This window comes from Sceloporus occidentalis, unplaced genomic scaffold, assembly GCF_023333645.1.
Source record: "Sceloporus occidentalis isolate IW3139 unplaced genomic scaffold, rSceOcc1.0.p SCAF_1, whole genome shotgun sequence".
NCBI lineage: Eukaryota > Metazoa > Chordata > Lepidosauria > Squamata > Phrynosomatidae > Sceloporus > Sceloporus occidentalis.
The window spans coordinates 163,283,104-163,310,306 of NW_028316981.1; the positions used below are offsets into that span (position 1 = coordinate 163,283,104).

General features: G+C 40.5%; 1 protein-coding gene across 1 annotated transcript; it reads left to right on the forward strand.

Moving 5' to 3' along the window:
• The first annotated feature begins 10,227 nt into the window (after positions 1-10,227).
• On the forward strand, positions 10,228-20,671 carry LOC149322609 (keratin, type II cytoskeletal 7-like). The gene is made up of 9 exons (XM_089529920.1): positions 10,228-10,560; positions 11,519-11,730; positions 13,155-13,215; positions 14,077-14,172; positions 16,684-16,848; positions 17,838-17,963; positions 19,105-19,325; positions 20,353-20,387; positions 20,499-20,671. Exons 1-9 carry the CDS (start codon positions 10,228-10,230, stop codon positions 20,669-20,671), a joined length of 1,422 nt encoding a protein of 473 aa, XP_089386046.1.
• The last annotated feature ends 6,532 nt before the right edge of the window (positions 20,672-27,203 follow it).

The following is a 27,203-nucleotide window of genomic DNA, read 5'->3' on the forward strand; positions in this document are numbered from 1 at the left end:
ACTGCATGAGCATGAGGAGGGAGAGGCTCATGTACAACACCCTGGTGGAGACAGGGGCTCCAAAGCTGGGTCGGAGAAGTACTCTGCTCTTGGTTTTAGTGTGAATTTTAAAGGAGCTAGTCAAGATGCTGAATCTACTGGGACCTATAGGGTCTACAAGGTTCCTACAAAATATTAGAAGGGATAGCTAACATATTGAAAGACAGGAACAGAATTTTAAAAGGCCTTGATAAAACTGGGCTGAAACTAATAGAATGAAATTCAAGAGAGACAAATGCTAAATTCTACATTTGGGGCACAAAATCAAACACACACTTATAATATAGTGGGGACACCTGCCTTAGCAGGAGTACATGTGAAAAGAACCTGGGAATTATTGTTGATCGTAAGTTGAACATGACCCATCAATGTGGTATTGTAGCAAATAATATTTTAGTGTGCATTAATAGAACCTTAGTTTCCAAGACCAGGGGATTAATAGCCCCACTATATTCTGCACTAGCCAGTCCTCATCTGAAGTATTCTAGTTCCAGTCACCTCATATTAGGAAGGATACAGTCAAGTTTGAGAAGATTCAAAGAAAGGCAACAAGAATGATAAGAGGCATGGACAACAAAGCAAAGACAGCATGTGTGAAAGAATCATATGCATTTCCAAAAATGTATCCGTTTCCACATTCACATGAATTTGGTTGATGTTTGCAATATCCAGTATCAGAGATCTGCTTATGCAGTGCTGTAAATGAATTACGGAAATGGCATAAACCACAAAACATCTCATTATGGTCAACTAGAGGTTTATGTGCTAAGCTCTTCCATTCTCTTCTGGCTTACATTTGCTTAGTAGCCAGAGGCAAAAATAACATCCTTTTGCATAATATCCTGGCTCCATTTAAATGAATAATTTTCTCACTGGTTAATTAGAAACCATGGGTGGGGAGCAGGAGGAAGAATAACTGTTGATGAAATATGTAAATGGAGCAAAGAATTGGAACAGAATGCATTATAGTAGCAGGTGTATATGATGGTACCACGAGTGGCTGAGTGGGGCTATGGAGAATTAAGAACATATTCAGTTGCTGAGTTAAATATAATGTGTCCCTCTCCCTTTTTAAAAAAGTATGTCTCTGTTGGGAGGTGGGAATTCTGCAGCCCTTCTGAGGTTGCTGGATTGTAGATCCCAGCATTCATTACCATCAGTCTTGCAACTCAGCAATATCTGGAGTGCAATATGTTTCCCAGCCCTGTCTGTATGGGCCAGATGAGTTCACTGCCATGTCTACAGTAATTCCTGACTTTTGGTCCTCCAGATGTTTTGGACTTCAGGTCCCATGATTCCTGACTGTTAGTCAGGATGGCTGGGGCTTCTGGGAGCTGAAATCTAAAACAAATGGAGGACTGATAACCACTGTTTTAGGGGTGAGTTTGCATAAATTTCTAACTGCTGGTATCCCAAACACTGGCAAATGGAGGGCTCCCAGCTACACTCCATTTGAGAAGGGAAGGTGATATCTTGTCAGGGAAGCCAACTGCAGCTTCCCTTGCTAGACCCCACTAGTATAACAGATAAATCTGTGAATCCTGACCGAATATCACAAGACAAGACCTTGGAGTGATGGTACATTCTGAACATTTGTGAATATCTGTGTTTCACCAGAGATAACAAACAGCATGACCTCAAAAATTTATCTCTGTGTGTAAAATTCTGAAAAATAAATTAAACATTTTTATATATATATATATATATATATATATATATATAGAGAGAGAGAGAGAGAGAGAGAGAGAGAGAGAGAGAGAAGAGAATCAGAGCAAGACATTAAGAAACCCCAACTTGGCAAACTAGGCTTTGATTTAATGAAAATCATGGTTCTAATATTTTAGCTGTATCGTGGTCTATCACACTTCCTGAAAAGCCTTTGAAAATGTTAAGTCTAATTGAATGTGGGCTCCTTTAGCTGATTATTAGGGTGCCTAGAGGTAGAATCACATGTAGTTTGACATTGTTTTTATTAATTTCTTGACATTTGGACCAAAGACTGGGACCAAATGCCCTAGAAATAATCTGATTTTGCTGCTCCACTAAGAATTGTTTCACAGCACTGCAGTGGAGCAAAGCGATGTTCTCACACCAAGCCCAAATCCTAAATGCTAATCTTGGACTCAGTCTTCAGCAATTCTCAGTGCATCTAAGGGCCAATTTACACACAATACAGATGCAAATATTATATATATACATATATATATGGTAATGGAGTTCAGGACTGAGGCACTTTCTTTCACTGTAGAAATAAACTAATGAGAACCACCATGAAGACAGAAAGTCTGTGCTGCTTACTGTGCAGTTAGATGTAGAGGGCGGAATCGAAGTGTATTTCTGTGCCACACTGGGTGGGTTGGCCTTTATCTCAATCATCTATCAACTGACTGGTAAATACAATGGAAATTGCTCAAGATATGATACTGAGCTGTAGACTCAAGTCTATGAAAGTTCATGCTACCAACTTCTTTCAGTTAGTCTCAAAGGTGTTACAAGATCCTTGGCATACACTGATGCGGCCAGTAGCCGATGCAAAAAAGGCATTGGGTAATGGAGTGGGAAGGGGCTCAACATTAAATAGCTCAAGGCTCTCACTGCAATCTTGTGAAGAGAGAAAATAGAATATCTATGACAGTCTATGATGCATAAACCATGAGTGAGATAATCTAAACGTATACAATGATATTTAAATGTATTAAGAACAATCCTATGCAGACATTATACTGCCAGATAGGGAGTTAAAGGCCACTGATCTTCTGTCAGAATAGCTACTTTATCCAGTGTGTACTTAGTCACAGGAAAGGAGACAGGTACACCAAGCTGCACACATGTGCATAGCACACATATCAAATTAGGGAGAACATGGCAGACACATAGCCATCAACCCTGGAATGTGCCCAGTAATCTATGGCATTTTATTTATTGGAATGCCAATGTTTTCCCCTTCCATTTTCGGAGAACCTTTTGCCCTTCTATAAAAGTGGGGCTAAGATTTCGGCTTTCAAGGATGGAATATCTAAGAAAATTTTGAGGGGGGGGGGAGTAGGATTTCTTTCTTTAATTCAGCACCAAGTGTTTGAGACTTGTCTTTGCTTTTAATCACTTTTAGAAAAGACTCACTAGCCATTCATTGATCCAGAACATGGAAACATCCCCCCCTCCTTAAATCACGTCTAATATGATAGCTTTTGTAATAATGTTATTTCTTATTACTGAGTAATGAGTAATGCCATGCATTAATAAAACATTAAATGTAAAGGTAGTCCCTTGATATGAATGTCTAGTCATAACCGACTGTAGGGTGTGTGTGTGCTCATCTCTCTTTCTAAGCCAAGAGCCAGCGATGTCGAAGGACTGCTCTGGTGGCCATGTGGCCAGCCTGACTCCAACGAATGCTGTTACTTTCCCACTGAGAAATAGTCCCTATTTATATTTACTTGCATCTGCATGTTTTCCAAGTAGGTTGGCAGAAGCTGGAACTAGTGACAGGAACTCATCCCATGATTCAGCACCCAGGCTTTGAAATGCCAACCTGTCGATTTTCATAGAATCATAGAATCATAGAGCTGAAAGAGACCACAAGGGCCATCCAGTCCAACCCCCTGCCATGCAGGAAATCCAAATCAAAGCATTCCCGACAGATGGCCATCCAGCCTCCGTTTGAAGACCTCCAAGAAGGGAGACTCCACTACACTCCGAGGGAGTTTGTTCCACTGTTGAACAGCCCTTACTGTCAGGAAGTTCCTCCTAATGTTGAGGTGGAATCTCTTTTCCTGCAGCTTGCATCCATTGCTCCGGGTCCTAGTCTCTGGAGCAGCAGAAAACAAGCTTGCTCCCTCCTCAATATGACATCCCTTCAAATATTTAAACAGGGCTAGCATATCACCTCTTAACCTTCTTTTCTCCAGGCTAAACATACCCAGCTCCCTAAGGCGTTCCTCATAGGGCATGGTTTCCAGACCCTTCACCATTTTAGTCACTTTCCTTTGGACACGCTCCAGTTTCTCAATGTCCTTTTTGAATTGTGGTGCCCAGAACTGGACACAATATTCCAGGTGGGGCCTAACCAGAGCAGAATATAGTGGCACTATTACTTCTCTTGATCTATCTAGAGACTATACTTCTATTGATGCAGCCTAAAATCACATTGGCCTTGTTAGCTGCCACATCACACTGTTGACTCATGTTCAACTTGTGGTCTACTTGGACTCCTAGATCCCTTTCACACATTGTCTCCTTAAGCCAGGTGTCCCCCATCCTATATCTGTGCATTTCATTTTTCCACCCTAAGTGCAGTACCTTACATTTCTCCCTGTTGAAGTTCATTTTGTTAGCTGTGGCCCATCTTTCTAGTCTATTCAGGTCATTTTGAATTTTGATCCTGTCCTCTGGAGTATTAGCTATTCCTCCTAATTTGGTGTCATCTGCAAATTTGATAAGTATACTCCCAATTCTGTCATCCAGGTCATTGATAAAGATGTTGAATAGCACTGGGCCCAGGACAGAGCCCTGTGGGACCCCACTGGTCACTTCTCTCCAGGATGAAAAGGAGCCATTGTTGAGCACCCTTTGGGTTCGGCCAGTCAACCAATTACAAATCCATGTAACAGTTGCCTTGTCTAGCACACATTTTACAAGCTTGTTTGCAAGAATGTCATGGGGAACTTTGTCAAAGGCCTTACTGAAATCAAGATATATTATATCCACAGCATTCCCTTCATCTAATAAGCTGGTAAATTTATCAAAGAATGAGATAAGATTTGTCTGGCATGGCTTCTTTCTCTGAAACCCGTGTTGACTTTTTGTGATTATGGCATTGCTTTCTAGATGTTTACAGACTCTCTTTTTCTTGCTAACATGTCTTTTTTTGCTAACATGTTTTTTTATATTTTTAAAATATATAAAAGCATTTTTCAGCAAACTCTGCCATGCGCTCCATACCAAGCCACAAATTACCTGTGTTCACAAAGAAGTACCTCTGTCAATGATTATGTACTGCAATTACTATCAAAACAAAAATGCTTGTATTATGTTCTACAAAGAATGCTGAAGCACCTTCAAGACTTTACATATTTATTATAGCATGATTTTCATTCTGTAAGTTTGTAATGATATGTAGCAACAAAAATAATGTTTGCTAGTTTTTAATGTGGCACAGGGCTCTTCCATTGATTTTGCTGCAACAGATTAACATGGGCATCCCTTCAGGAATATATTATTAACCATGCAAAAAGAATGAATAGAAATTTATCCCTCACACAGTTCTAGATTTCATGTTCACCCAATGAAAATGATTCATAGTAAGTTTGATATCAATGAAAGCAGTATTTTGTCACACAAAATATAATTTATATATGTGTGTAATGTTATGACTTACTCTTGACATAAAATATAATTAATTTAAAGGATTTATTATAGACTGTGTAGTTACTGATGTGGAAAATTTTAATGGCTTTCTTCATTATAATTCTGTAGCATGACAACAAAACCAGAATAAGAAAGGTTATCAATACAGAATATAAGATTAAAGATCCAAAGCAAAATAAAAAAAGATTGTAGTAATTGAAATAGTTAATTCAGTCTTTATTTACCAACCAGAAGCCCTTAGCCACAATCTGACTTGGAAATGTCACTACTACAGTCACCCCTCCATTTTCACGGACTTGAGACCTGAAGTTTTGATTATTCATGGATGTGCAATCTCCATTAAAGTTAATGGTGCATGCACCCATGACACATGCACATGGTCACACACAGGAGTGCCACTCAAAGCTATGAAGCTTGAATATATGCGAACTTCCAAATTAACCGAGGGGGGGGGGGGTCCAGAACGGATCCCCCAAGAATTCGGAGGGAGGGCTGTAAAGCTATGATTTCTACATTGGACCTTCTGAGAGTCGATAAGTATCATGGAGATACCCTATTAAGATGTTCATGTGTTCAGAACAATTTATTGTAGGGAATGGCTACAATTTAACATCCCTTCAGCATAGCATAATTATCTGCATGTAGATATTTTCTTTAACAGAACTACGCAACCCCCCTGTAGAATAACAATGGTGATGGGAATATAATGGCTTGGATGTACCTAAATTTAGTGTTCATTTGGAAGAAGGCAAGATATACATTCAATAAACAAAAAAAATCTTTGCACTTTAGGATCTTGTCTAGGTCTTTCATAGTTTTCCCCCCCTGATTTCTTGACTGTAGTCTCCATTATCAACAGCTGAAACCAAGATATGGGAAATTTTTTACCTTTTTCAAATTTCTTATAATCTAGGATGATATTTTGCAGATATTCTATGGTCTAAGCCTCTTTGCTGATTGGGAATCATTCTGTTTCTCCATATTCTAACAGTAGCTTCTTGTCCAGAGTACAGGTTTCACATCAGGACAATCAAAACTAATGGTGCTCCCATTCCTTAAAGGGCAAGCCACAGCTTTTTGTAATCTATTCAGTCAAAGGCTTTTCTGTAACCAAGCGAGCACATGCTGATTTTTTTCTAGAAATCCTGGTGTGCTCCATTATCCATCTAATGTCTGCACTGTCTATTTTGACTACCAATCACACCTCAAAGGTTTTTCACATCCGATACTTGAGAGCTTTTAAATCAGAACCTTCTATATCAGAGTGTCTGTGGCTTTCCCAGCACAATCATCTGACCATAACTTGGTGGCCCTATACTTATTTATTTATTATGGCCCAGTATAGACTGGCACTTTGGGCCGGCCTGGAGCCCAAAGTACCATGTGCTGTGGGCCACGGGCACCATCTTGGCGTGCTGGGGTGCACAGTAATGACATAGCTCGTGAACTGTGTCCAAATGGTGCAGTGCACGAGGGACGTCACAGCACAGCTCCTTGGCAGTGACAGAGAAAGGAGCCACATTTCACTGCTCCCTTTCCCCAGCGCATCCTTGCCGTGCCATTTGGTTGGTGCAAAAACAATATGGCATCCTAGGATGTTATTTAAAAGTTTTCTGTTTTGAATGCCTGTTTGAAATTGAAGGTTTTCGCCAGTCGTCAGAAGGCCATCAATGAAGGGGCCATTCTGGTCTCCCTGGAAAGGGAGTTCCAGAGTCTAGGGGCAGCTATAGAAAAGGCCCTCTCTTGTATCCCTACCAACAGTGCTTGTGATGGTGGTGGGATGGAGAGAAGCCCCCTCCCACCCTGGGAGGATCTCAGAGCTCCGGCTGTCTTATAGAGGAAGATACAGTCTGCCAAATATCCTGGACCTGAGACATATAAAGCTTTAAATGTCATCACCAGCACTTTGAATTGTGCCTGGAAACAAACTGGCAGCCAGTTGAGCTGTTTCTTTTTTTTATTATTGAATTAAAAAAAAACACTCACAATTATATAACCACAAAGAGAGAGAGAGAAAAAACACATATACATAATTACATATTTTACATATACATGTACACATAGCTGTCTTTATACATACAAATATATATTCATTCTTACTATTCCTAAGAAGAAGATTATATAAAATTCTATTTGTTCCTTAGGTTTTAATTACTTTATCTTCTCTTCTTAAATTTCTTTTCTTTCTCTACTTGATTACCTACTTATCTTCCAAACTTACTAACTCTAGCTCCATCTATCCTCCTATTACAGATACAAAACCATCTTTAAGATTTAGTCAATTTGTCAATAGTTTGACTTCCTTTATCTCCCTCCGGTAAGCCATAAATAGTGGATGTTTGTACTTTCTTATAACACTGAAAAAGTTCTTGTGAGACTTGTCTCTAATTATATGTTGTAGTTTATAAATTAGTTTGATTATTTCATTGCACATTGAGAGTCGCAATCTTTCCCCAATACGTATTGAAAAAATTTAATAAATTTCTCCAATCCTCTAAGAACCTGTCTTCTGAATTATTCCTTAATAGTTGGGTAAGTTTGTCCATTTCCATCCTTTCATGAAGTTTTATTAACCAGTCATCTTTCATTGGAATTTTGTCACTTTTCCATGTTTGGGCCAGACAAATGCGAGCCATTGTTACCATATAAAATAATACTTTACCATGTTTCCTATCTAAGGTTTCATCGAACAATCATAACAAATAAAATTCAGGTTTTAGTTGGATTCTTTCCTCTAGTATCTCTCCAATTGCATCATTAATCATCTTCCAGTAATCTTTAACCGAGTTGTATGACCACCAACAGTGATAGAAAGAGCTGAATTCCCTTTTACATTTCCAACATGATGGGTTACTATTTTTATACATTTTAACAATCTTATCGGGCGATAAGTACCATCTAAAGAATAATTTGTAGAAGTTCTCCCTTAAACTTTGTGAGACCGTATATTTGTTACTGTTTGACCAGATCTTTTCCTATTGGTCAAGTTGTATGGGATGGCCGATATTTCTTGCCCAGGACAACATTTGTTCCTTTATATAGTTATCTTCCGTATCTAGTTCAAGTAAAATTTTGTAGATTTTTCCAATTAGTTTTTTATCATCTTTCTTAAGAATTTTCCACAAATCACATTTATCTTCTTTCAGATCGAAACCGCATGTTCTTAAATCCATTTTATACCTTTCAGTTATTTGCCTATAGGTAAACCATCCTATGTCCCATCCCAATTCGGCAAGTTGTTCTCTGGATTTCAATTCTATTTTGTCATTTTTCATATCTAACATCTGGTCATATGTGTACCATGATTTGGGTTTGGACAATTCCCTCCTATGGGGAAAAAAGAGCTGTTTCAACAGAGGTGATGTATGACCTCTATAACCTGCCCCTGTTACAAGCCTGGATTTAGCTCTTTGGGCCAGCTGAAGTTTCTGAACACTCTTCAAAGGCAGCTCCAAGTAGAGCACATTACAGTAGTCCAAATGGGATGTAACCAAGGCATGTACTACTGTGGCCAGATCCAGCGTCTCAAGGAATGGGTGAAGTTGGCAAACCAGTTTTAAAGGTGTAAGAGCACTTCTGGTCATTGCAGAGACCTGGGCCTCCAGGTTCAATGCTCAAACCAGGAGTACTCCCAAACTGTGAACCTGTGTCTTCAGGGGGAGTGTGGCCCCATCTAACACAGGCTGGAGCCATATTCCCTGATCTGCCTTCTGACTGATCAGGAGCATCACTACCTTGTCTAGAGTAAGTTTCAACCTGTTTGCCCTCATCCAATCCATTACTGATTACAGACACTGGTTTAGGACCAGGACAGCCTCCTTGGATTGAGGTGGAAAGGAGGGGTAGAGTTGAGTGTCATCGGGATATTGATGACACCACACCCCAAAACTCTGGATAATCACTTCCAGCAGCTTCATGTATATGTTAAATAGCATAGGGGACAACACAGAACTCTTAGGGACCCCATTGGCTAATGACCAGGGGGTCGAGCAGGAGTCCCTCAGTAGCACCTTCTCGGTTTGCCCCTCAATGAAGGGATGGAGCCACTATAAAACAGTATCTCCAAGTCCCATCCCAGAGAGGCAGTCCAGAAGGATACCATTGTCGTTGGTATTGAAAGCCACTGAGAGGTCCAGGAGAACCAACAGGGACACACTTCCCCTGTCTAGTTCCCTGCGCAAATCATCCACCCAGTCTATAGTCATCTTCATTTAACTCTGGTGGTGGGTTGGAGACTTTTGCACATGTGCCATGTAGGGAGATGTTGCAATACAGGAGCACACCTGATTTGTCCTCAAACTCCCATGCCATGTGATAATTGCTGTTTTGACACAGATTTATGTTGTGACCTTCCCTTCTCCCCATGTTATTTTTAAATATGTATCTGTAGTTTGACCCAACACCTTTGATATAACAACAACATATACAAAATGTTTCTCTCCCATAATAAAATAAAACAAGCAACAGATGTAGATGTTGAACCACAAAGATCATTTTGGGGATAATATTCTCAACTAAACTATAATTAGGGTAAGGGAGGCAGATTAATTAAACAGAACAAATTGCAAGCTATGCATTTTTTTTAATTTCATGTTTTATTGCCATGTTGATTTTTGGCCTAGCGTCTTGTAGAGCATATTTTGTTGTCAGGCATACCAACCCAGTGAATCCTTGGATTCCCATGCAACCAAGCCCAGTTCCTCAAACACATAAAAGAGAGGTAGACTCCAAGATCTCCCATCAGAGGTGTTGGACCTCATTCTCTCCATCTTTCTCCTTTGCAGCCATTTCCAAAAAAAAAAAAAAAAAAACCAAGGGAAAATGAGTCAGCAGCTCTCAGTAGGATGGCAGCAACAGTGGGTCAGAAACCCTTGGACCATTGTCACTACATGTGGCCCATTCTCCCAGTTCCATCCAGGCTTCTCCAGCAGCCAAAGCCTATCTAGCCTTGGTGGAAGAGCATCCTTATCCCTTCATGGAGGTCAGAAGAGTGGCACCTTACCAAGAAGATACAGCATCCAGGGATTTCATGTTGATCCAAATCAGCTGGTGCCATTGCCTGGGACCATTTGCCCTGACATCCAGAAAGTGAAACGCCAGGAGATGGAAGACATAAAGCACCTGAACAGCGAATTTGCTGGGTTCATTGAGAAGGTGAGATCAGAACTGAAATTTTATGTTGTGTCTTCCTCACCACTTCATTGGCATTCCAGGGCTACTCGCAATTCTCAGTGCATTCTCAGGCCTGATATCAGGTGTAGTTAGTGGCTGGTTAAACAAAGCCAGACCTGTATCAGTGTCAGGCTATTGCTGATTTCTTTTCAGAACCTGGAATTCCCTTCTCTTGGGAGGACAGAGTTGTGTGCCACAATGTCCATCCTCCAACCTCCTAACTCTGTGTGTGTGTGTGTGTGTGTGTGTGTGTGAGAGAGAGAGAGAGAGAGAGAGAGAGAGAGAGAGAGAGAGAGAATTCAGCTGCTAGTCATGTTAGCATTCATTGTGCCTTTGTCTCAGGCAAAATATTTTGCACCAATGGTTAGCCTGACAGTGATTGGTACAGGCATGTTTGTCCTAGTTACTTTTGGGTGTGAGGTCAGTTTTTTTGGACTTATTTACATGGCTGCTTTAAAGCAAGACTGAAAATCATGCAACACTGAAAATCATATTGGATTACAAATCCCAACAGCCTCAAGTAGTGTGGTAATTGGTGAGTAATGTTGGGAGTTGTAATGCAACAACAACTCAAAGGCCACAGGATCCTCATGCCCACTCTAAAGATGCAGAAAGAGCCAGCATAGCTGTGCTTAAAACATGCCCACTTCCTTCAGATTATTCTAATATATATTCAGTTTTTTAGCCTAATCATCTCTCTGGGTTTTTATTAATATGCTTGTAAATACCTTTCTTCTTTTTGCTAAATCCAATTCTGTTAATTGGCTCCAACAATTTTGTTTTTGCAGCTTTGTCAAAGTTCACCACCAACATGGTAATTAATTTTTAAAAGAAGGTGCACCTTAGGAATCAAAATGGATGCCAGGCTTCTCTAGACATGAGTTCAAGGATGTCACCATACTTCTTATTTAATTTACTTACTTTAGATATTGGATTTTAGGTACAATGTCTTGAACAGAAGAACCAGCTGCTGGCAACCAAATGGACCCTTCTGCAGAAGCAAACCAAACCAAACACTCAAGATACGGAATCTTTTTTTGAGCAGTTCATTAGCAGTTTGAAGAATCAACTGGACTGCTTGTTGCATGAGAACAGAAAACTGCAAACTGATCGCAAGAATGCCAAAGAGGTGACTGCGGACTGCAAGCAGAGGTGAGCTTACATCATGTGAAAAGCTAACCACATGAAATAAGGAATTCTGTACAGACAGGAAATAAGAGATACAAGCTGGGCCCCGGAACTATTTTTAAGGTGGAGGGAACTCATCTTCAGCAGGAAGGTTGCTAATAATTTTGGGTTCTTGCAGGTACTTGTAGTTCTGTGCATGTCAATTTCCCTGGACAGATTGGCAGACAGATTGATTGACCAAGACCACTATGCTTATTAAAGCTGTGCTTACTTTGGGGGCAACTCCATTCATCCCTGGCTTCGAAATGAATGAAGGGTATGTATTTAAGTACAGGAACACATGAAGCTGCCCTATATTGAGAGAAACCATTGCTTTGTCTAGCTTAGCACAGTCAGCGCCAAATGGCAGTAGATTCCCAGGTCACAGGCAAAGAAGGGCCTTTCTAGTTTCTTTGAACCGGAGAAAGTAGGGATGAAATCTAGGCTCTTCCACATGAAAAGCTGTGGCTCCCTTTCCAAGAGTCAGCTAGACTGTAAGAAAAACCTTTTCATTTAAGCTGGCTTTTTATGTGTAATTGCTCCTCATAGGGAGTCTTCTTATGGCTGCAAGGTGCTTTGGCTTTTTTAACTTTTGGATGCTTATAAAATGATTTTGTACTGTTTTAATGTGATGATTTTTGATTGTTTATACATTTTTATTGTTAGGTTTTAATTGATTCTTTTTTGTGAGCCACCTTACGTACCACTCTGGGGGGAAAGGTAGCATATAAGTGACATAAATAAAATAATACTTTTTTAAAAGATGAATTGGATTCCAGATAGACTCAAGGAAATGCCTACAAGAAGGAATAAAAACACAGTAGAGGCTTTCTTATATGGAGGGTGTATTCAGTATTACAGAAATAAAACAGTTTGACACCATTTTAACTGCCATGATTCTATCCTATGGAATCCTGGAATATGCAGTGAGGCAGCAGACCAGGCTGGATACCTTGCCATACTACAGATCCCAAGATTCCACAGGTTGGAATCACATCATTAAAGGGGTGTCAAACTGATTATTTCTATAGTTTTTTGTAGGTTTTTCGGGCTGTGAGGCTGTGATCTAGAAGAGTTTATTCCTGATTTTTCACCAGCCAGCCATAGCTGCTGCCAAAACATCAGGAATAAACTCTTCTAGAACATGGCCTCATAGCCTGAAAAACCTACAAAAAACTATGGATGCCAGCCGTGAATGCCTTCAATTTCACATGTTTTATTTCAGCAATGTAGAAAAGCTATGAGTGATAGTAGTGGTCTTTTCTGGATGGTAACAGTTCTTCGGGATCTCAAGCAGAAGGTTTTTTTTTTTTTTGGGGGGGGGGGGGTTGGTTTGGTTTATTTGGTGTACTTGCTACCTGAATTGGGCCTCATTTGTTCATAGTCTTATTTTTATTCCTCTCTTGAAGGTATGAAGAGAAGGTTAATGAGCACACTGCAGCAGAGAATGAATTTGTGGGACTCAAGAAGGTAAAGTAGAAAAAATCCACAACATTTAGATTAAGTTCTTTACCACTATTCTGGCAATCTAAGACCACCCATAAGGGTTAATGCTGAAAACATTGGCACTTGAGGAAAAGGAAAGAGGCTTCTTACTTACCTCTGTTTCAGCAAGAAAAAGAGGACCTGCATTTTCATATGTTTCATGCAAACAATAGAATAGACCTGTGTTGGGAGGAGAAAGAAGGTGGGAAGCTGACAGGCTCACTTATAAGAATAACCCACATGTTTCACTGTAATGGAGGAGCACAGAGCCTTGTACCAAACAGAGACAAAAATGGCTGCCAAAGGGGTAGTGCTCTGAAACTTCAAATGTGGAGCAAAACTCTGTTGCCTTTCATTTTACAACTCTAGCTCCCAGTCACATTATGGCTATGGCGGGTTGTGTGACCTAATGTTTTCTCTACTATGCAAAAATGGAGGTGTTATGAGTCCAGGACTATCTCTTCATTCCCCATTTTTTTAACCATCTGTGCCTGGTGAGGGGGCTTACCATTCAAGTTTAAGTTTGGGGGGAAAGCAAGGTACCAATAAAGTAATACAGTATCATTAAGTACAATGTATTTTGAACTTTGAGGCTGGTGTCATAAAGGTATTACAACAATATGGACTTTGGAATTTTGTTTTATGGCCAACTGAATTCCCCCACATTTCTGTTTCTTGACTGAAGCAAAGAATGCTTGTTAACTGAGGATGACAAAACCCTACACTCTGTAGAAAAACAAAAGTTCATCATAGACCATAGATCATAAATGCAAACTCTGTTTTTAAACTTCTGTTTGAAATTACCTCATGATTATATGGAATAATTTGGAAATATCCTCTTTATAGGATACAGACTGTCTAACTGTGACGAATACCGAATTAGAGGCCAAAGTCAGCCTCCTTTACCAAGAAATTCAGTGTCTGAGAAATATATTTAGCGAGGTAAGTAGGAAGAGTTTTCCTGAAGTTTCCGTCTTCCTCTCTATAGTCTCCATTTAGCCTATAAGTTCCCAGGAACAAAAGAAAATTAAATTAGTCCCGGAGAAATGATAGGCAAAAATATTTTCAACCAAGCATGTTTTCAACCTGGTTGCTTTGTTGCATCTTTTTCTATGTACTTTGGAATTGCAGATGGGCTAGTCCAATTTTTCGTTTGCACTGAAAAAGGGTGAGCAAATATAAACAATGTAATTCTTCCCTATGTTCTTTCTTGAAACAAGCAATGAATAATGATAGCAATTTTCTTCTTGCTGCAAGAAAGTCTTTGGACTTTCACAATTTGGAATTTATTGTGCACAAAATTCACAGGTTACTGATTTGCACAAAAAACACCATGATCTGTACAGGGAATAATGTTTCTGCATAAAAATATTATTTTCTCTGCAGAAATTGTTGTTTCCTATACAAAACAGCCACACATGAATTTTGCATGGAATAAGCTCCAAAGTGTTACGATTCTTGTTACTGCAAGGTTCTTCTTACCAGGTTTTTTCAAAATGCAAAATACATCTTTTTTTCATCATTTATTTTTTAAATATTCTTCTCATCCTTTGCAAATAGTTTTGCTTTTCATACAGCATTAAGTTTTCTGCATGGTCCAAATTCTCTTTTGTATGTTCATTAGTCATTGACTGTAGATTTCATGGCAACCTGGTACATGTGAACTGTTAAAGAGATAAAGGAAATGAAATCCCACATGCTGTTGATGGTCCACAGACTTTATTATCTTAAAAAGCCCAATGCATTTACTTGTCACATATTGGCCTTCATCAGAGGCTATTACCAGAGATTTCAGAAGTCTGCACTCTCAACAAAGTGGACACTCTGAGTATTGGAAGGTAGGGCTGCAACTTCTGAAATCTCTGGTAATAGCTCCTGAAGAAGGTTAATTTGCACCAAGGTCAAAACGCATTGGGATTTTTAAGATAATAAAGTTTGTGGACCATCAACAGCATGTGGGACTTCGTTTCCTTTATCTCTTTTGCTGTGAATATGTGCTTTCCAGGGTTTTTTGTTCTGTACATGTGAACTGTTAATCATAGGTTAATCAGTAAAGAACTTCTAATGTCAACTTGAATGCAAAGTTCGAATGCAAATGCACTAGTACTAGTTCACACAAGTGTTTGGGAAAGTTACTTTTGATGAATACAGTGCCCAGAGACTCTCAATCAGCATGGTGTGAAGATTCAGATTATAGTCCAAACCCTTAAGAGTTATCATGAATCACTGAATAGTCAAATAGAAAAATACCCCATAATATTAATGACTATGTAAGCCAGCTCTTTGCATCTATATCTGTTTTTCAGATAAGGATCTACAGGTTTTAATAGACCATAAACTAAATAAAAGCCAATGCAATTCTGGGGTGCATCCACAGGAGTTTAGTGTCCAGACTGAGGAAAGTATCAGTCTGACAGAAAGTATGAGGTTTGACCATTCTGCTTAGGTCAGACTCCATCTGGAATACTGTGTCCAGTTCTGGACACCAAAGTTCAAAAAAGATATTCACAAGATGGAAAATGTCCAGAGAATGGTAGCCAAGATAAATCAAATGTCTATAAACCAAGCATTATGAGGAATACCTCTGAGAGCTGTGAATGTTTAGCTTGGAGAAGGGAAGACCTAGATGTGACATGATAGCTATCTTTAAATATCTGAAGGGATGTCAGGAACAAGATGGAGCTAGCTTGTTTTCTGCTCCTGCAAAGACTAGAACATGAACCAGTTACAAGAAAAGAGATTCTACCTAAACATTGGGACCACTTTCTCCCCTTTTTTTCTTTCACTGTCAGAGTGATTCAACAGTGGAATAGACTGCCTTGAAGGGTGGTAGGCTCTCCCCTCCCTTGGAGGCCATTAAACAGAGGTTGGATGGGCATCTTTCAGGAGTGTTTAATTGTGTATTTCTGCATGACAGGGGATTGGATTAGATGGCCCATATGATCCCTTCCAACTTTAAGATTCTATAATTCTTTGATGCTGTGGTGTGAGACAGACTGCCGAAAAATGATGGCCTACCGGTGCCTGTTTTTCCACCAGGGACAAGCCGCAGCCGCCAAACCATGCAGCTTCCCGCCGGCGGAAAAAGAACCCATGAAAAGTGGGTTCTTCTTAAGCCGCAGTGGCAGAATAAAAAGTGCGCCACTGGTGCACTTGTTACATAAGCTCTGCGTGGCACCATGAGGACACCACGCAGCACTTACATAACCATGGTGGCACCCATGTATACAGGGTGCCGCCATTGTTACGCCCTCGTCACATGCTAAGGTTGTGGGGCGTGTGGGTGCGCCGCCCCAAGGCAACCCTAGCACATGACGAGGGCATCACAAACGGCCCGTTTGTTCCGGGCCTGTGATATGCCCTGTTAAAACACTAGCAAATTTGACAAGGAAGGGTATGAGGTGAGTGAAGTGTCCATGAGCTAAAATAACTGACTATGCATTTGTTACATAGGAGCAAGATCAGCTAGACAAACAAGTTGGAGATCTGGGTGTGGTTGTGAAAATGGACAACAGCAGAAACTTTGACATGGACTGCATTGTCACTAAAATCAAGAAGGAATATGAGGAAGTTGTCCAGAGAAGCAAAGCTGAAGCTGATGCCTTTTACCAAAACAAAGTAAGTGCTGCAATTTAACAATATTTTAGACCAATTGGAAAGTTGTCATTCTTTGATTTGAAAAATAAACAACAATCCTAAAGGGTTATTGACTGATGACAAGTATAGAACCTGGATAATGGCAAGTAATTTTTGCTAGGTTAAATAATTTATGTTTTCTTCTTTCTTCTCAAATATATTTCTCCTGCCATTATTGAGATCTTCTCAACATGCATCTTTATATCTTCAAAGCTTTTTCCTTCATTGGTTGCCAGCAACACAAACACCTATCCTATTAGATTTCTATAAACTGAGACTGTAGGCCAGCCTTTCCTAAATTTGTTGCCCTCCTGCTATTTGAGACATCAGCTACCGTCTTTCCTCACCACCACCCAGATTGGATGAAGGTGATGGGAACTGGCAATACAAAGCTCTTGCAATATGCCAAGTTAGGAAAAACTGCCATGTGCATATGAAAGCAGAAGTAAACCCATTAAAGCGGAAACATCAATACAGGTTTAAGGTGTCTGGTACAAATTCATATCAAGAGAATGCAGCTGTTCAAGCCAACGGCCTTCAGTTAGCTGTATGGTTAAATATCAGAGACTGGTGAAGGGAACTTATTTAAAGTGTCTAGGCCATTCTCAGGGTACCCAATAAAGCTAAGGATCAATGTTAGGGACGGAAAAATCCAGGAAGGTTAGCATGGCAGTGCTGACATTGTTGGTTGTGGGAACTGTCACAGCCAAGCCAGAACAAACACATCTCTAGGTGCAACAGGAGATATGAAGTGATGGGAACGGCATACATCAGTTCTGAACAACACAAGAGAAGGAGTGAGATCTACCAGTGACAGATGAGTCAACATAAAAAAGAGGGACTAACAAGATAACAAGGAAGCAACTACAGCATGGAGCCTCTGTCAAGGACCAGACTGTTTTCTTAAACAGAAAAAATATTGCTATCAGCAGTATTGTAGCCATCTTTGATGAATACATTTACACCCTTAGTATGAAGAGGCTCAAAAGAAGAGATGCAACTTCAAGGGAGATTTGAAGCACCGTGAGCAACAGATTTTGGAGCTCAATAGAACAATCAAGAAGCTTCAGTGTGAGATTGAGCGTGTGCAAAAGGAGGTAAGAATGGCAATTTATTTCTGCTGCATGCCTACTTCACATGAGACATGAGGTGAAGTCTATAGATGCAAGCTAGAACCCTACTAGTACGCTACAGTCACATGACAGTTTATTAAACCAAGCAGTTTGTGCTTTCTCTGTACTGGCAAAGAAAAGAGGGAGCAGTGGTGACATGAAGAGACTACTGTAAGCTCTGACCCACCTATTTCTGAATGCCTAGCTTCAAAACAGAAGCACTCAGCTGGGTGGGTGGATGCTTAGACAATTAACTATTCTGTGTCACACATGACTGTCCAAGCCATGCATCACAGAGTGCTTAATTTCTGAAACCTTCCTCTCCAGAATCCAGGCAGTTGGAAACAGATGGGTCAGAACTCACAACTGCCTTCTCCTGTCACCCCTGGTGCCAACTTTGCAATTGTTTTCTTCATATCATTCTTCTGGTTGTTCTCTGGGACTAGATTATATACAGGAAAATGGCAATTACATAAGGGTAGTCTCTGCTGCAAGGCTGGGCAATCTGGTGCCCTCTTTAGACAGCTGTCTATAATACCAGCCCTTCAGCACTATAGAAATAGAACAGTTTGATACTGTTTTAACTGCTATGGCTCAGTGCTATGGAATTCTGAGATTTGTAGTTTTATGAGATATTACCTTCTCTGACAGAGAGCTCTGGTGCCACAACAAACTACAAATCCAAGGATTCCATAGGATGGGGACATGGCTGTTCAAGTAGTGTCAAGGTGCATTATTTCTGCATTGCAGATGTAGCCCCTGACAATGGACAGGGGTTATGGGAGATATAAAACTTCTGGATAGTACTAGGTGGTGCATACCCTACTTTCATTGCATTATGTGACTACTGGGTGGCAAACAAAGACAGCATGGAAAGTGTAGTCATGGTCATGCAATGCAGTTTAGCTATATTTAGGTTGGATGCAGAGCAGTAGCAGAGGGAATTTCTCCCTGTTCTTTCAATGTATGTATATACAGAAAGTAGAGACTCTGCTCTGTCTTTCTGACCATTAATGAGTATTGAGCCATCTTTTCACCTCAGTTCATCAAAAGGGATGTGATTGAGTAATATGGCCCAAGGAAGCACAGTTCAGGTTAGTGTGATGAAGCTTTATAATCCTGACAGAATACCGAGCTTCAGAAGGCAGTGTGTGGTGCAACAGAAAAGGGTGACAATGCTCTCAAAGATGCCCAGAAGAAATACGCAGAGTTGGTAGAAGCTCTTCGGAATGGCAAAGATGAACTGGCAGGCCTGCTCCGGGACTACCAGGAACTATTGAATGTCAAGTTAGTCCTTGATATTGAGATTGCAGCCTACAACAGTCTACTGAAGGGGGAAGAGGAGAGGTGAGTCCTCCATCTCTGATGATAATTTTTAAGAGGGCATAGCCTCCAACTGTCCTGAAGTGGCAGAGACAATTCCAGTTATTCCTCTGTCATTCCACTTGTTGAGCTGCTTTTAAAGATGTTCCAGTTTCTCTCTCTTCCTCCCACTGTCCCCTTTTGTCTTCACCACACTTCAGACTCTTCAGATTGAGTTCAAAATGTAGAAGTACTTTTACTCAGTTAACTCAGCAGGGGGATGCAAAAGGGAGGGGGCAAAATCTTGTCCTTCTCAGTAGATTCAGGTAAAATGCTGTGGCCTCTCCCCGCTTGTGTATTCTTCCTCCTTAGTAACTTTTGCCAGGCTGACCACACATTCTGATTTTATTTGGCCACATGATCCAGTTTTGATCTGTAAAATGTTGGAAGGTATATGAGGTCAGCATGTGTTCTGTTCTTCCTCACCAAAATCTTAACTCATTTAGGAAAATATAGTGATGGAATATAGTGTAAACACTCTTTAAAATCCCAATATAATACTTTGCATATTTTTCCCCAGAATTTTCCCATATAGTGTTTAAAAGCCCTTCTGCATTATACTTTTTGTACTATGTATGAATGTTTATCACAGGGTAAATGCAGAAAACAAAACAGGTGAGCATTCAGCATGCTACTGAAACTCAAAAATCTGTGGCCCAAAATCGAAGAGCTATCCCCAACTAGCAGTAAGGGACCTGGTGCCAAATGCGCTGGGTTAAATGGGTATTTTTGTGACCACCACCCCACACATACAAACTGCAATATGATATGAACTCCAACTACATAACCCAGATTTCTCTCTGGGTTATGTCATAGTGTGAATGGGCTCTTGGTAAATCAACACTCTTGTAACTTCAATTGATTCATTAGGTTTACTGTAAGTGAAAAGAACAGTTGGATTTAGCTGTAAGATATTAAAATGTTTTAAGGCAGGATCTGAAAGATGGAACTGAGGACCGATGTAACCATTCTAGGAAAAGAATGCACTATATTGTTTCTCTTTTCCATGCAGGATGTCCAGAGATTGTGGAAGCTCAGTCAGTATCTGTAAGTAGCACATAGTTTATTTATTTATTTCTCCTTCTCAATCATTAAGTATTCTAAGATTGCAAAAATAGTTTCAGAAATATGCATTCAATATGGCTTTCTCCCTTGCAGCTGTAGCCAATGCCTCAAGGTCATCTCAGAGTGCTGTGAAGCAAAGACATGAATGCTGTACGAAGGATGGAGCCATTTCTGGATCTGGAAACTTAGGAACTACAGTATCTAATTGCAGTCACAAGAAGCAAGGATGTCAAAGTGAAAACTCAAGCAAAACTAAAAGAAAATGAAACTAATGTAAACGGCTAGATATAATGCCAATGGGGCAATCTTAGGATGCATCTGCACTGCAGAATTAATGCAGTTTGATACTGTTTTAATTGTCATGGGTCAATGCTATGGAATTCTGGGATTTGTAGTTCTGTGAGATATTTAGCCTTCTCTGGCAGAGAGTTCTGGTGCCACAACAAACTTCAGATCACAGGATTCCATGGGATGGAGCCATGATAGATTGAAGCAGTGTCCAATTGCATTCATTCTGTAGAGTGGCAGCAGCCACAGCCCCAACTAGGACTGACCAATTGAAATGTCTGAGACTGGCTAGTTACCATTCGTATAGGTCCCACTAATTTAAATAGGTTTATGCTAGCTGGGACTAACATTGGATTTAGCCCAATGATTTTGTCAGATCTTTCTCAACTGTCAGGAAGGGAAAGCTGGTTTAGGGTTTTGGTGAGCAGGCTAAGGCATTGGTAGGGCTACAGATATTTAGGACCACTTCACACATTACTATCACAGTACATTACAGCACAGGGAGATATAAATCAGCATAGACTCCTCTCTAGTGCGTAATACTATTTTTCTCTTCTTCTAGGGAAATGTGTGTAGGCTCAGAATGAATAGTGAGATCTTTAATAAATAGACTTGAGCTGCACTAACACAACTCAATATTCTAAACTGGAATCTCACAAATCAGCTGTTCAGAAGAATCCATTGGCCAGATTCAATCTCAATACTTCTTTTATTCACCATATAGCTGATTTGGGGGACGGGTTGTGGCTTTGTTTACCACACTATGTGCACAGATTTGGCTGCTGTATTTGACCTTTCATGGATTGGTTTCTGTGTTGCATTTGCGAAGGAATTCTTTAAAGGGTTGGAAAACATTGTTGAGACAAAATTTCAGACTTCAGGATGGTAAGATACTATGTAGCTGCTTGCTTTTCTGCTTACTGCCATAGTTTTCTGTATTTTAGTAAATAAATCTTCATGCGGGAACACTGCATTATGTTGTATCTTATTTTTATTTTGTATTTAACCCTAGTTACATCAGTTTCTTATTCTAGACAAGAGAGGGATTTTTTTTACCTCATAAGACTTCAGGCCAGTGCACTTTGTGGAGAAGGGTGGATTTGAACTTGGAGTTCACACCTTGACACTTCTTTCTCTAGCTGTGACTCATTTTGGCTTCAGCAGAAGGCAGTCATCGTGAGCTTAATGGGAAACCTCTGTTGCTCTAAAAGTGAAGTAGAATTTTATTTCTTGCAATAGAAGATGAGGCAAGCCTGGAAAAGAAATGATTGAGGAAATGGACCATGCTTCCTAGCTTTTGCACATTGCTCACATACCATGAACACAATGAGCTGCACAAGGGCTACTGTGAGAGCATGAGTTTCTGCTGTTTTGCTGGGAATCAGTCACACACCCTTAATCTCATTACATTTTTCATGGTTGACATGTGATTAGATCACCTTCATCTACTCTATGATCTTCTCTTTTCCCCTAGAAGGTCAAGGGAGTGCAAAAATGTTCAGTAATTGTGAGTGGCTCTCCAAAGAACCATAAATGGTTTTTCAACCTGAAAGCCTTTTATCTATAGGTGCTAGGTACTGAAGCTGTCATGATCTGGTAACAAATTAAAAATATATATAAATTCCTCTTCTGGTATAAATATTCTCAATATTCTCAGGTATCTCATCTATCTCTCTCTCTTTCAGTCTCTTTCTCTTTTAAAATATGGATGCATACACATGCCACCCACACACCTGTAGGTATATCTACAAACCCATATATATTCTCAAGCACCCTATCTATCATCTAGCTAGCTAGCTAGCTAGCTAGCTAGCTAGCTATCTTCATTCTCAGACATCTCTCAAACATCAGGTGCTGAAATGTTGCATGTTATCCAAGAGTTAAAGGCAGAACAGCCATTCACTCAAACCATGCTTGGCAAACATAGCCACAGAGAAGAGAACACACCCTTTGGTTTTCTACCATAATTTGCAATTTCTGTACAAAACCAGGTGACAAAAATAACTGATATGAGAATCTTGCCAGGCTGTATCTTGTTAAACAGGTACTTGCCATTTTTATGGAATGCAAAGAATTTCAAATACTGTTTGCAGAAACAACAACCCCGCTAATGCAAACAATACTATTGCAATTATTTCGCCTGCTGTCCATCTTGCCTCTTAAGATTAGGGAAGTAAAAAAATATTCGCAAATATTCTCATTGTTAGCTAGAAAGAGTGTTTCATTGCATCAAGATAGCTCACTGAGAAAATGGCCAATTGCCATGAGATTTTTCAGGAGACTTTTTTTGTGTGTGAAAAGTTTATTTCTGCAAAAGTGTGGGTTTGAAACAGAAAGGTATTTCCTTTGTAGAAACCATACTTTTTCTGTATAAAACCTATTTTTGTGCAAATTCTATTCTTTTGTATAAATGAATGATTCATTAAAAAGTCTTGAAATATGGGAAGTCATTTAAAAATGCAAAAAAAAAAAAAAACCCAAAACCTTAGAATGTAACACAAGGAAAAAAATGGAAATGATTCATGCCTGCATGTGAGAGTGAAATAAGCAGTTTCTGCTATGAATTCAGTCATGATCATATCTTCAGTTATGATTACTTCATATGTGATCAACTAAAGGCAGGGACATAACACATTTAGAAAAGGTATATGACATACCAAAGCATAAGGGCCGACAAACCTGGCCATAGCACAGAGAAGAGTTTGGAACAAACTAGCTGTAACTAGTTACTTGAAATTAGTTCATCTTCCAATATTTATCCCACTTCTCAACAAATGTGTAACTAACTGCCGATACAGATCAGCAAAAAGAGTAGTCTTCAGGGTGGCATGGGGGGGGGGGTGCAACATCTGCACACAGCATACCCCGACTCCGCCCCAAGCCGGCGTCACACCGCCCGCCCAACCAGATGGCAGATAGCATTTTGGCAGCACAGAGTTTAGATGCCACACGCCAAAGAGATAGAATCATAGAATCATAGAGTTGGAAGAGACCGCAAGGGCCATCCAGTCCAACCCCCTGCCATGCAGGAAATCCAGATCAAAGCATCGCCGACAGATGGCCATCCAGCCTCCGTTTGAAGACCTCCAAGGAGGGAGACTCCACTACACTCCGAGGCTCAAAAAATGCTGCTGCAGCAACAAAAACACCCTTTCCCCAGCTCAAAAAATGGCTTTCTGCCATTCCTTTTTGTGCTGGAAGAAGGTCGGATCACGGCTGTAGCATGCAGTTGCTGCAGCCCCGATCCAGCGCACAAAGGGGCACCATGATGCTGCCCCTTTAGAGCCGTCTGTTTCTGGCCTAAGTTATGTCACATTTGTAGCTTAATAAAGAATGAGTTGAAATCCAGAGTAGCAGGCTAAATGATTTCTGGAGTGGTCATGAAGGCTGGGAAGTATAGTAAAAATCTTGACCAGTCTTTGGCCAAAACCACACAACTTTTTGTTAGGAAGCCCAGTCCTATCATTTTCTGAATGAAACAATCGCCTCAACAGGCAGTTGCTGGAAGACAAGTATTGGCAGCTCCCCAGAGAGCCTCATAAACACCACACTTATTCCCCTCTGTTGGAGAATAGAGCTGTGTCTTGATTGAAATGAAAGAGAATGAATTACATCCCACCTTAATCCTAGGGCTGGTTTGCAAGGTAGATTCCAACATAATGTAAATGGTCCCAATAAAAGCACGATAAATTATATGTATTAAAAAGTAATTATACTACTAAAACACCAATTAAATATTCTTAAAACACCATACTAATAATAAATAAATAGTAACACATACCCCTTTTGAAATGTTAGACTCAATCAAGCAGGTTGCTGAAGGTCTGTCTGATAATAAAAGTATTTGTCTAAATGACTTCTAGACAAAGGCAGGAAGGGAAGTAGCCTAATCTCCTTCTGCTGACCTCTCGTCTTCCTTTCCCCTCCCCTTTAAGCTTCTCGCTAGCCCTTCCAGCCCCACTCCTCCCTCCTTTCTCTCCCCCCTCTTCCTCTTTCCAGGCTTGCTGGGGAGTAGTCATTCATGTTCCCCGGCTCCAACCATAAGTGGGCAGTAGGGTGGAGGGCACCATGGGACATCCCACCCTCACCCCGGATCTGTCACAGAAGCCTCACATAAAGCACATTACAGCCATCCAAGTGGAATGTAACTAAGGCATGTGGTTCTGTGGCTAGGTCTGATGTCTTGGGAAACTGGCACTGTTGGAATGCCACATTAGTTGTGCAAATGCACAGGGCACTGAGCAGGAATCCTCCACCACAACATTTTGGAGTTGTTCTTCCATGGAGACTAAAAACCACTACAGAACAGTGCCTCCAGATCCAAACCCAGCAAAGTGTCACAGAAAGATATCATGGTCAACATGTAAATATGCTCCTTGGAGACTTTTGCATATGCAAAAGAAGTTGTAGCATAAGCTTTCATAGACTGCTTTCTCAGATGAAAGTCTGTGATAGACTATGCTATAACTTCCTTTGCATAGTTAGTCTCAAAGGTGCTACAAGGCCATTTTGCATGGTGATATTTCAGATTAGCCCAGCTGTTATACCACCATGGTCAATCACCAGTGTAAGGCCCAGCAGAATCAACGAGAACACCCTCATCCTTTCCAAATCCTGGTGTTGGTTATCCACCAAGACCACCAATGCTGTCTGCATCCCTTTACTAGGCTGGAAGTCACACTGAAATGCATCTACACAGTGTAACTAGATAATACCTCACAACACACCAGAAGTGATATCACATCACTACCAATCACTGTGGGCTGGTTTTCTGTCAAAAACAGATGTTGGTGGGATTCCAGGGGAGGAAAGCTAAAACAGTGCATTTGTGTTTAGTTTTCTGGCATATGGGGCCATTATCTGAAAATCTGCCCCCTCCAAAATGAGATTGGGGCAGCTGGAGGCTTTAGTGCACTGGAAGGAGGTTTCAAGGGCTACATCTCCCCATCCCTGATATACACACATGGACACAAACACATAGGGCCCAAACAGACAGGCCAAAATAAAGCTGCTTCGGGGCACTTTGGAGGTATGCTGTTTAAATGACACATGCATCTTAAGAGGCCAGAAGCTGCACCAAATCAGTGCTCCAGTCCTTAGAACTAGAGAGTGGCTTTGGCTTGGCTTCCAGCCTCTTAGGATGCATGCATCATTTAAACAGTATACCTCCAAAGGGACCCAAAGCAGCTTTATTTTGGCCTGTCTGTTTGGGCCCATAGAGAGACAATCAAAGGTGCACAATCATGCATAAGCACACCCATCAACTCTTTTTTCCTCATTGTTCCCCTCACTCCATCTGCCTCTCACCCCATTATTCCACTCCACTTTCAGTCTGACAGCATCCTTGCTTTCCTTCTGGCAGCAGGTTTAAACAATGTTGTGTCATCAGGCATTTATAGACTGTTGAGGCTGGGTGCTTAATGCTGTATAGTGCTAGTTTTGAAGTTTGAAGGGTCTGTGTATAGTTTTTAAATTGTTTTTATGCATTTTAGTTTTTTAAATTAATATATGATTGCTTAATTGTATATTTTATATTTTCATTTAATCTTTACGGGGTTTTTATCTGTGTTGTTAGCCACCTTGAGACCCATTATTGGGAGAAAGGCAGCATATTAATGAATAAAATCATCATCATCATCATCATCATCATCATCATCATCATCATCATTTTCCTGTCACCCCATTCTTTCCTTTCGATGGACCATATACCAATAAACATGGGCAAAATAAATGAAAAAGGGGGCTTCTGGGGGCTGAGAACCCCAAGAGGGGAACCCTTTAATGTCTCTCTCGCAAGTATGTGTAGAGTATGTTTTGATAGCTGGAGGTCTTTCAAAGGTACTAGAGGATGATGGTATCACTGGTCTCAATCCAACTTCTCCTTGATGTGGTGTTAATATCTGCATGCAGACCTATGCTAGACTGAGCCAAACTCCCTCCCTCCCCTGGTTTGCTGTAAAACACTTAAAGCCACCCTGCATGGCCATCTTGTGCTTCACGAGAAGGAAGCAGGATCAGAGAAGTAGCTGAAACTCTCCAATTTAAAACTGGCTATAGAGAGGTAGCCAGATGCTTCTCCAATATTGCTTGCTTGCCAGGAAGCATGGAATTTCCATGCAGCTTTGTGGGTTTATAATAAGATGTGCAGGGGCATTTGCTTTGGATGCTGTGGATGTAGTAAGTGAATACCATCCCCTGCAACACCCCCAACATGGACTGCTTCATGCATAACGGATACTTATGTGTGTCTGCGTCCCCAACTGAATTCAAGCCATTGTGTGCCTGCCTACTGGAAAATAGCCAGATGATCCTTGGTTCCCATTTCCTTCTCCCCATTACTATATGCCAGTGATAGTGAACCTATGGAACACGTTCCAGAGGTGGCACTCAGATCTCTCTCTGTGGGCAACATGCTGTAGCCCTAGCACAGAGTTTGCCAAAGTTTCTTACTAGAAAGCCAGAGGGACGTGACACTTTGCAATAAATAAGATCTGTCTGGGTTGCAGTTTG

Bases quoted from the DNA above. Each gene is read 5' to 3' on its own strand.
- LOC149322609 (XM_089529920.1), top strand. From the start codon at position 10,228: ATGAGTCAGCAGCTCTCAGTAGGATGGCAGCAACAGTGGGTCAGAAAC. The intron at 14,173-16,683 runs GTAAGTAGGAAG...TTTGTTACATAG, and splicing joins TGAGAAATATATTTAGCGAG to GAGCAAGATCAGCTAGACAA. The intron at 17,964-19,104 runs GTAAGAATGGCA...TAATCCTGACAG, and splicing joins TTGAGCGTGTGCAAAAGGAG to AATACCGAGCTTCAGAAGGC.